Here is an 11,120-nt window from a genome sequence, read left to right on the forward strand (position 1 = left end):
CTAGCTATATACAGAGGTTCAGAGAGGTTAGGAACAAGTGCTACAGTCTGGTCCTGACTGACAGCCAGTTGGCCGATGCTGCTTTTCAAGGGCTCCTACGGCACATCAAAGAAAAATATGCTTCTCAAGAATTCGAGAGTCTGAGCCAGATAGTACATCGGTTATCAAACCAGGAAGTGCGCCGCTTTGACTGACGAAAAAATTTCTAGAAAAAGGTGGCGTACATGGAAGGGTCTGACTCAGAAGAGGAGACGGAAATCGGCTTGGCAGAATGGGTCAAGGGCAAAAAGCCAATCTCGTGCCCAATTGGAAAGAAAGAGCCGGAGACATTCGGCTTCAATACATCTTAGGCCGATAAGATCTTTGACTTGCTGCTATAGGAAGGACAGATCAAACTCTTGCCCTACCACACAATTCCATCAGCCGAACAGCTTAAGAAGATGAGGTACTGCAAGTGGCACAATGCCACATCTCTCGACACCAATGAGTGCAAATTCTTCCACCAGCAAATACAGTCGGCCTTCGAGCAAGCGAGACTCAAATTTGAAGTCCCCACAAAGCTAGCAAAACCGATGAAAATCGACCAACATCCCTTCCCAGCCAACATGGTCGACATCGGCGGAAAGAATGCGCTAGCGTGAAGACCACTGGAGGTGTCCATTCTTCATCCACTGTTGGGAGAGCGACCTCAGGTTGCCATCGGCTGATACCTATCCTGAGTGCAATGGTCGGTACCGCGGCAGCCGATCATACAAGAGGTCACGCTCCAGAGATAGAGGACAAGAGCCGATCAGCAGAAATAGGCCTGAGCGAGATGATAGGTGCGTTCTAGTACATGATCGACTGGGGGGCAGAGTGAATGAGCATGATTGGCTGAGGGGCAGAGCTAACACACCCAATCGGCTGGGAGAAATGGCCGATGTAAGGATCTCTGACGAAAATCCGTTGGGTCGAAAGCCAGACTGGGAACGTACAAAACCGCCGAGTAAACAAGGGAATCTCAGATGGTGCCTAGAGGGTTTAACTAGATCCAAGAAGAGAAGGGTCCAGTGCTTGCGCCAATTGGAACAGCAAGAGGAGGAACAAAAATGAGCATTGGACAAAAAGGGAGTCAGGTCTCAAGTTTGGCGCCCTAGAGGAAAAGCCGATGACGAAAATGATAATCAGGATTCGGCTGCCGACGTTAACATGGTATTCATCTTGCTAATGGAGTTCATGGCTCCCACTGATCACGACGACATGATAGAGGTAGAGGAGCGGATGGCACAATTGGCTTTGGAGCCAATGACCGCCACTTTTGAAAAACCCGAGGATGAAAAACGCCAGCATCTCAAGGCTCCTCAAGGGGTAGGTCGATGGAAGACCAGTCACAAAGTTGTTGGTAGATGGAGGCGCAACTGTGAACATCATACCATATACCATGTTTCGAAAACTTGGCAAGGGTGAAGAAGACCTGATGAAGACGGACATGATGCTCAAGGCCTTCAAGGGAAACATCTCCCCAGCCTGGGGAGCACTCTTTTGACCACCTTCTTCGTCATGAATGGCAAGGGGTCCTACAACATGCTACTAAGGCGAGACTGGATCCACGCAAACTGCTGCATACCATCTACAATGCATCAGTGCCTCGTCCAATGGATTGGCGACTAGATCGAGGTCGTCACCGCCGATTCATCCTTCAGTGTTGCCACAGCCGATGCACAGCAATGGAACTACGAGCAACTCAACTGCATATCCGGCAAGTTCTGGGACACCGACTTCCTCTGTGTGTCCAATTTTGGGCTACAGCCTATCCAAGCAGTCAGTTCCGGCAAAGAATCGTCCTAATGGATGGTCCCAATCAAGAAGATGGAAAGCTTGGACACGGGTTTACGTCGGCCGATCAGCTAGAGATGGTAGACCTTGGAGATGGTAGCAAACCAAGGCCGACGTATATTAGTGCTAAGCTAGAACCTGAGTATAAGCGAGAGTTAGTTGATTTACTAGGATAATTTAAAGACTGCTTTGCTTGGGAATATCATGAGATGCCTGGTTTAGACTGATCTATTGTTGAACATTGGTTGCTAATAAAACCAGGGTATCAGCCATATCAACAACCTGCGCGTCGATGTAATTCGAGTATTTTACCCGATATAAAGGCCGAAATTACAAGATTGGTTGAAGCAGGGTTTATTCGACAATGTCGACATGCCAATTGGATTTCTAACATTATTCCTGTGTATAAGGAAAAACGGAAAACTACGTAATGGCCGAACCTTAATCAAGCTACGCCAATGGATGGCTACCCAATGCCGACGGCCAATGTGTTGATAGATGCCGCTGCGAGGCACATAGTTATCAGCTTCATGGATGGTAACGCTGGGTACAACCAAGTGTTAATGGCCAAAGAGGATATTTCCAAAATAGCTTTTAGATGTCCTAGGCATCTTGGATTGTTCGAGTCGGTGGTCATGACTTTCAGCTTGAAGAACGGTAGAGCTACATATCAGAGGGTGATGAACTACATATTTCACAAGCTCATTGGTATCCTGGTGGAGATCTATATTGATGATGTCGTCGTCAAGTCAAAGGGGTATCGGGAGCATTTGGCCGATCTACGCAAGGTTCTAGAATGCACAAGGAAGCACGAGTTGAAAATGAACCCGAATAAATCTGCCTTTGGCGTGTCGGCCGGTCAGTTTCTGGGTTTCATGGTCCACAAGCGTGGCTTTGAGATTAATCAGAAGATTATTGGTGCCATCAACAAAGTTGTAGCTCCACAAAACAAGATAGAGTTGCAATCACTGATCGGCAAGATCAACTTCATCCGCCGATTTATATTCAACCTGTTTGGGAAATTCTAGCCTTTTAGCCCGATTGCTTAGGTTGAAGGCCGATCAGGAGTTCGTATGGGGAGTAGAGCAGCAAAGGGCGTTGGATAGCATCAAGCGGTACCTGACGTCACCCCTTTAACTCGTCATTTTATGCACCAAACTTCCTCCAATTGATCCCAAATTCGACCACAGCCTCCTCCCATGTATTTCCGCCGAGGCATATCCAAATTTCATAAAAATACTCATCCTACCTATTTTTCGTTCGCATTCTCTGTTCAGAGCTCAACGGGTAAAATTTTATTCTCTTTTTATTTATTGTGTGCCCGTTTGTGTGTGCCGTAGATCGCGGAGTACCCGAGGAGGAGCACGAGGAGGAGTTCGACCGCGAGCCTGAGCCCGAGGACCAGTACCGCGAGCAGGAGCTCCCGGAGGGCTTTGAGAATGCCAAGTCCAATCTCACCCTTTGATGCATATTTAATACCTAGTTTTTTCAAACACAACCTATCGGCCTGTTTTATAAAATGCATATTGTTTTATTGCAATACATGGTTGGATAGCCACCCCTTGATTGTTATGATTATTTCTTGCTTGTTCTATAATTATCTCTAAATATGACTTGCTCTGTTTAGATGATAATTACTGCTACAATGCTTAGGACCTTGTTACTCAATTCAATCATGACCACAATGTGTTTTATTAAAATAAATGTGTGAGTGTTTTAAAAAGAAATTGGGTTTTTCGGAAGTAAAGGAAAGAGATGCTTAGATGAGATAGATGGGTGTTTCATGTGTGAAATGCCATTGTGTTGGGCTCGTACCTTGGTGGTTGAGTAAGGTTGGAGATATCCATCTTGTCGTGGTTAAGGACTGAGTTGATGTGTCATCTTGCCTAATTCAACCATCGTGCAACCACTCGACCGTTGTATGGGCAACGGCTTAGCATAAACCCCACTAGCTAAACTACTAGGCTTCGGATGAGCTGGTGAGCAACAAGAGCCCATGGAAAAGGAGTAAGATCTTGGTGACTTAGGTCCCGGTTGCGGCCTCGTGGATATGTCGTTAATCCCTTGGGTGCTTCCGTGTTGACTAGTCAGTCTTGGCTCAGGTGGGTAATGGCTTTGTTAGGATCCGCACCGGCACTAAGGTGATCGTGCTACGGTACCCTACTTGTGGGAAAAGTGTACAACCTCTGCAGAGTTAAAACCTATCCGGGTAGCCGTGTCCACGGCATTGGACGAGTTACGGCTTGGTCACATAACTAGCATTTGGAGATGGTTGATTTTCATGGCGTGTGTTGGATTTTGGAAGTGTCCGGCAGCTGTGCCGTGGGCTACGGCGGACGGGGAGTCCGGTAGCCATAAAACTTGGATCCTTTGTGTAGGATCAACCCCACTTAATGTTTCAGTTACTAAAGAGAATGCCTTGTGAAAACTCTTTTGGAAATGAACCCTTGCATGTGTTGAAAATCTAGCTTTATTGCAAATGAACTTTAACCTTATCCTTGTTATACCCCTATTTTGTTGCTTCAGAGGAGGACCTACACTACGTCGCCGAGGATCTTGAGTAGAAGGTTGCGTCTGCACCCAACGCTTCCTGCGCTGTTGGCCCTTTTGTAGGATGCTTCCGCTGACGTGTAGTTCCGAATGCAGCCCGAAGTCCGACTAGACTGCAACTTGGATTTGTATTGTTATCACTTTAGTTTTACTTTGGGTGTGGCTTGCCCGCCCGCTCCTTCGGGAGCTGTACGGTTTCTGAACTATCTGTTGAATAAATGTGTTATCAGCCTCCTGGGACTGATAATTGGATCACATTTAGTCTCTACTTATGTGGGGACGCTTCATATATTAAATAGCTATTCTGATAGAATATATGAATATATGAGCCCGTGGTCAATGGCACCTGCATGTTTGTGTAATAAAAATAAAAAAATTAAAAAACTAAAGCAAATAGAATACATGCAACAAATTGAACCAACATTACAAATAATTATAACATTTCAATTAATTATAAGTGATCAATACATTCTGCCTCGGATGGCTGCCTAACTCATGGTTAGTGTAGGGTTCGTGGATCCGGAGCTTTTTCACTCGCGTGAAAGTCACGAACTCCTCGTAGAAAGACAAGGTGTGACCTTTCAGTTTGTCAATATCCATAGAATATGGAAGTAAGGTGAGGTACGTGTGGCCAACGGCTACTCCCCCATCATCGTCCTTCGTGATCTATTCCAGTTTTTGTATGTGCCCAGGAACATGCCGATGCACGTGCTTGTGGTGACCAAAGGATCGAAGTGATCCTTCAACATGTAGCCAACCACGACGTGATCCTGATCGCCATCCCAGATGTTCAAATGTTGCAGGACGATACGAGAGACGAACATCTCCGCGATAGGCTAGGTATCCGGCGCGCATTGCTTTGGATCTTAAGGTAATAGAAAAGTAGAGATGGAGAGCCTAGGAGAGCAAGTAGTGGTCATGCATTTACTTGGAGTGGCCGGGCATTTAAATACATAGAGTGGAAGGATATGAAGCCCTTGAACTTCCTTCTTCCATTCACACGCTAATCTTGAACGCGATAGAACAGTTTGGCGTGGAGGATAACTTAAATGGTTCTAGTTCAATCCGCTATGCATAACTAATTAATAAATCAGTCCTAGTTCAGGCCAGTTGGATTATAAAATTAAACGTGCCGATATAAAATAACACCAGTACATTTAAGTAAACGTGTGAGTGCACAATAGTATCAGTCTGTTTACTTCACCTTTTATGTCAGTTTTATTCTGCACCGGTATGAAAGGACTTAAAGCACCGGTGCACTTTTGACCGGCACTTATGGGCCAATACAAATGACTTGTTCTCTAGAGCAGTGTGTGTTCCTAAAAAACATACTCTATGTTCTCATAGGAACTCTTGTGTCAGTTTTTATGTTCTCGTAGGAACTCGTCAGTTTTTTAGGATTTATTTGTCGTGTAGTGTACCTGCAATTTTTTCTTCCCAATAAAGTAGACATATGGCAAGAACCAAGGTCAAACGGATGCACATGAGTGCTAAATTTCTTTGTTTAAATTATGCATGTTTTCTCTGTATAACATATGATATGCCCTGGGATGTCATATATATAAACAATCGTCCATTGGGCAATGTTCTACCTAAGCGGAGTCACCTATCACGGTTACTACCCCCTGCGCATTTTCATTTTTAGTATTGTATCCTAGTTTTAGCATCAATGCAATACAAATGGCTGTGTGGTGTTGCACGGTTTCACTAAACACACGGATTTGGTGCCTTTTTTAAAGTATCTTACGGATATCTTGTTAATATTTTTTCTGTCTTCTTTTCCTTTGTTTTTTCGAGTGATATCTTGTTCTTTCTTAGTCAAATTTCATTTTTTCTGTTTTCTTAAAAATAAATACAGATGCTGATGCGTCACGACGTGATTAGTTAAAGAAGTGATGAGATAAGTCACAAAATTATAGGTGGGTTGAGTAACCAAGTGGGCTCAGACTCTCGGCCCTCCTGACAAGACCACTAACGGCAGCAAACCAAGCCCATCAGCGTGGCCCAAGCCAACGCAGATCATCTGACTTGCGGAAAACTGCTGGTCTGTTTGTTCACGTGACAATCTATGGTCCAAATCATACAAGCCTAACCCCTCTGCAAATTACCTCCCCCAAATCCCGTCCCCATGGCGATCGGCGGCGGCGGGAGCTGGAGCATCCATGGCCGCGCCGACGTTACCTCTCGCTACGAGGTCCTCGGCCGCGCGGGCTCTGGCGCCTACGCCGACGTCTACCGCGGCCGCCGCCGCTCCGACGGCGCCACTGTCGCGCTCAAGGAGGTCCACGACGCCGTCAGCGCCCGCCGCGAGGCGGAGGCCCTCCTCGCCGTCTCCCCTTCTCCGCACGTCGTCGCGCTCCTCGACCACTTCCCAGGCGGCGACTGCGACGACGATGTCCTCGTCCTCGAGTGGGTCCCGCTCGACCTCGCCGCCGTCGTGCGCGACGCCCGGAGGCGCGCGGCCGGCGGAGGAGGCGGCATACCCACAGCGCAGCTCAAGCGGTGGATGCTGCAGGTGCTCGAGGGCGTCGCCGCGTGCCACCGCGCCGGCGTCGTGCACCGCGACCTCAAGCCCGCAAACCTGCTCATCTCCGAGGACGGGGTGCTCAAGGTAGCCGATTTTGGTCAGGTAAACATCTTCAAGACCTTTATTAGACTCGATTCGTCTTGTGAGTTCTGGTATGAGGCTTAGCAAGATTTGTAGATTTGAGGTATGTGCGAGTCATCCGCTTTGACTCAACTTGAATTGTGATAGTTAATTGCGGATGTAATTTTGACTTGATCTGTATCGAGTTTGCTGGACTGATGCAAAGTTCATATTTCCTTTACCAACTTTTGTGGGTGCTTTAATGGATTTACTAACATTGTTTGGAGGTAGCACCCAGACAATATTAGCTGTTTAGTTTCCAATCAATGTCATCACTTGAGCAGACATACATGCATTTCAGCAAATGAATCACTTTGGGTGGTCATCATGATTTGATGTCCAATTAAGTGTTTCATGTTGTTTTTCCTTGTATGACAGCAGAAGAGTAATTTATAACCTGGAAATTGGTTGTTTATGAAATGATAATTATTTAGTGCTTGCCACTCGAAGTGTTCAGTGTTCATTTTCCAATAGCATCTGGTTATTGACTTCTTTCCATTTTGATAGCTGCAAGATAATGCATACAACTAATGAAACATTGATGCAGCTGACTCTAGACTTCAGTTACAGTTCTTTGGGGATATCACATATGTTATAACTAATGAAAAACCATTCTAGCCGGGCCATGTTGTCTTTTGTGCTACTCATGTACTGTAACAACGACACCGTAATCATGCTCACCAAGGGCAGTTTAGTCCAAAATTTACAGAACAAAAATGAAAACTTGTTTATCCACAAAGATCATTTCTAAATCAACAGGCTGACACCAAGCTTCATTAATTTTTTTGGTTTCCACATTCAAGTTAATAATAGTCTTCATGTGTTGATGAATGTAGCTGTAGTTGTGAAAATTCATACATTTGTTCTGTTTCCACATTCAAGTATTCATGTATCGATGACCATGGCAATAGTGGTGGAAATTTTATTGATTTTGGTGAAGGTGTTCCTGAGCTTCATGCTGCTTCATGTAATAGATTTTGTTCCATTCCCACATTCAAGTTAATAATATCCTTCATGTGTTGATCAACATAGGCCATAGTGGTGGAAATTCATAGATTTTGGTGAAGGTGTGCCTGAGCTTCATGCTGGTTCATGCAACACATTGTGTTCCACTACTTTGAAATTGAATGTAAGGTATTATCACTGGCACATGAAGCATAAAAGTTTAATGTGTGGCCTGAAAGTATACCTTCTGTTTTATTGGAATTTGTGGTATCTGTGTCATTGTGCCTCTGTATTGATGTCATCTGTTTCAATTGATTGGATTTTAACAATGTTTCTTTTGGTCTACGCACTTTCCCAGGCGAGGATACTTCAGCAGACAGCACCTACATACCAAGATATGCACCCACATGAGCAAACCTCAAGAATGGGGCCTTGGGTTTCACAACCACCAGCAGTGCTACAAGGGGCAGAAGAGGAATCTCCATGTTATGAATCAGACATTCCTGCTGGCCAAGAGCCAGAGACCCTAACTGCAGCTGACTACCTGCATGAGCTGGACCAACTCCGAGCCAAATCCAGCGATGTTGACAAAATGAGCCTGCAGGATGGAGATGCATCCTGTCTTGCCACATGCAGCACAGGAGACATCGAAGACGATCCATTCCGATCATCCTACTCATATGATGTCGAAGGCATAGGTGAAGACTCTGGTGCCTTCACTTCTTGTGTTGGTACAAGGTGGTTCAGGGCTCCTGAGCTTTTATATGGGTCCACAAACTACGGGCTAGAGATTGACCTCTGGTCATTAGGATGTATCTTGGCAGAGCTCCTGAACTTAGAGCCTATATTCCCAGGGATATCCGATATTGATCAGATTAGTAGAATCATCAATGTCCTTGGCGATATCTCAGAAGAAACCTTTCCAGGCTGTTCAAACTTGCCAGATTACAACAAAATTTTCTTTAACAAAGTTAAGAAGCCGATGGGCCTTGAAGCATGTCTGCCTAACAAATCTCCTTCTGAGGTTAGCATCATAAAGCAGCTAATTTGCTATGACCCAGCAAAGAGGGCCAGTGCTGTTGACCTGCTGAATGATCCATACTTCACGGAAGAACCTTTGCCTGTACCTATAGAAGGTTTACAAATCCCGGTATCAAAGGATGAGGATGATGACAGCTCAATGGAGGAATGGGGGAATTACAAGGATGGTGGCTCGGATTCAGACTTTGATGAGTTCGGTAGCATGGATGTCACCAAAACTGACAAGGGTTTCAGTATACGCTTTTCTTGATAAAATAAAGAAAGGCACATGGAGTCTACATCATTGTATCATGTCCAAAACAAGACTATCATGGTATGTAGCTACACTGGAGTAGGAATCTCTTGTCAACATAGCTGAATGAGTACTTCAGTCATTGGACCATGTTGTATGGAATGTTGATTACGTTTTTAGTTTATATGAACTTTGTGATTCTTTGTACAACAGAACCACTTTGCCCCTGGCAATTAAAGCTGTGGTAATTTGAAGTCCATGCATGCGCTTCCTATGGAAACTTATGATACTTTATTTGGCAGTTGGAAGGATTGACAGAAACGAAAACTTTTGAAAAGTCAATGCACTCTCTACGGGTAACGGAGTATCGCTACAGCATGCTTCACATCTTCAGGAAGTATAATACCAGGAATGTTTGTGTTTATGATTTGCATGGCAATCGAAGCTAGTAAATTTACTGTGATCAATTTCACCAATGACTCGAAATTGATTGTTTCTCCTAAGCAAGACAGCACAAGAAGTATCCAGCAATTAGATCATGTGTTGTTCTTTACGAGGGGTGGATGTGCAATATCGCTGTGGTGGCAGTCCCACCCTGAGCGCCTCCCACAAGAACCGCCTCTCAAGGCCTGGTAATTGGTTTCTACTCTGCTCCTTTGATAGAAATGTTGATCCTGATGTACGTAGCCCTCCATTTTTATGTACATAACATTTAGGTTCATTTTAAAATAGAGGGTAATCGATTGGAAAATGTGGTGGCAGAAGAATAATTTGCACATTATGATGTTGATGAAAAAATAAGGTTATTCTAGGAGCACAAGTTGGATGGACTCATGTCCACACACACGCACGCATGCCCACAAACACATCCACGTGGGTGTGTTCTAGCACATAACAAACAAGATGGAAAAAAATATACTGCTTTTAGAACTAGAGAAAGTCAATTTTACAACAATCACTACAAGATTTTTTTATTTTTCCTAACAGTTTTTTCTCACAAGTGGCCAACAGTTTTAGTATAATTGGGTAGCTAATGAAAAAACTGTGGGTAATGAGGTTGAAAAGGATTATGTTGTTGGCAATTTGCCTAAACTAAAACTGTTTGCAATTAAAAAAGAATACTAAGGGATACTACATTGTAGCCCATTTGTAAATAACTGTTGGAAAAGATGTAGAGCCTTGTAGTGATATCGAGGATAGGAATATGAGAAAAGCATGCTCAGGTTATCCTATATCCTTAGGGCAAATCCATCCCTAAAACCTGACATAAAAGCTTTTCTTATTTATTTCTTTCACTTATCTCTGCACTAATACATGCACAGCCTCGTGGATTTCTGTCCCCATCGTAGCGTGGCGTACATAGATTTCTCACATATGTAACCGCAGGATCATCATTCTTCGGCTATTCATCGCACGAAGCATAAGGAAAAGTCCATCTTACTTTCCTCAACTATTTACTTTGTCCACTTCACCCCTAAGTAAAATTTAGACTCACTTTGCTCTCCCGAACTATTTCATTTTGTCCAATCTACCACCTAATTATATTTCTCTTTTTTTTTCTTCGCGTAAAAGTTGAGTTTTAATTTCCGATTTTGCTAGTTGATTTATAACATGATGCTCTACGTTAGAAAAATACATTAGCAATTTTTCATGATTACTTTTCATACAGTTTTGTATATCTAAGATCAATTTCATATTAAATATTCCTAACCTATGAAAATAATCATGAAAAATTCTTAGTATAATTTTTAACATAAGGCATCATATTTTGTATCTACTCACAAAATTTGAACTCAAAATTCAACTCATACACAGAGAAAAAAAAGAGAAATGTAGATTGGACTAAATGAAATAGTTTAGGGGAGTAAAGTGAGCCTAAATTTTGTTCAG

The 11,120-nt window shown here is 43.8% G+C and overlaps 1 protein-coding gene across 1 annotated transcript; it reads left to right on the plus strand.

Annotated features, from left to right (window-relative positions):
• Positions 1-6,430: 6,430 nt before the first annotated feature.
• Positions 6,431-9,487, plus strand: LOC117853934 (cyclin-dependent kinase F-1). Its single transcript, XM_034736213.2, has 2 exons — positions 6,431-6,994; positions 8,316-9,487. The coding sequence occupies exons 1-2, from the start codon at positions 6,494-6,496 to the stop codon at positions 9,246-9,248; spliced, it is 1,434 nt and encodes a 477-aa protein (XP_034592104.1). The 5' UTR covers positions 6,431-6,493; the 3' UTR covers positions 9,249-9,487.
• The last annotated feature ends 1,633 nt before the right edge of the window (positions 9,488-11,120 follow it).

The sequence above is a fragment of the Setaria viridis genome, chromosome 4, assembly GCF_005286985.2.
Source record: "Setaria viridis chromosome 4, Setaria_viridis_v4.0, whole genome shotgun sequence".
Taxonomy (NCBI): Eukaryota; Viridiplantae; Streptophyta; class Magnoliopsida; order Poales; family Poaceae; genus Setaria; species Setaria viridis.

Coding starts and splice junctions, on each gene's coding strand:
- LOC117853934 (XM_034736213.2), top strand. CDS start 6,494: ATGGCGATCGGCGGCGGCGGGAGCTGGAGCATCCATGGCCGCGCCGAC. Junction 6,995..8,315: donor AGGTAGCCGATTTTGGTCAG/GTAAACATCTTC, acceptor GCACTTTCCCAG/GCGAGGATACTTCAGCAGAC.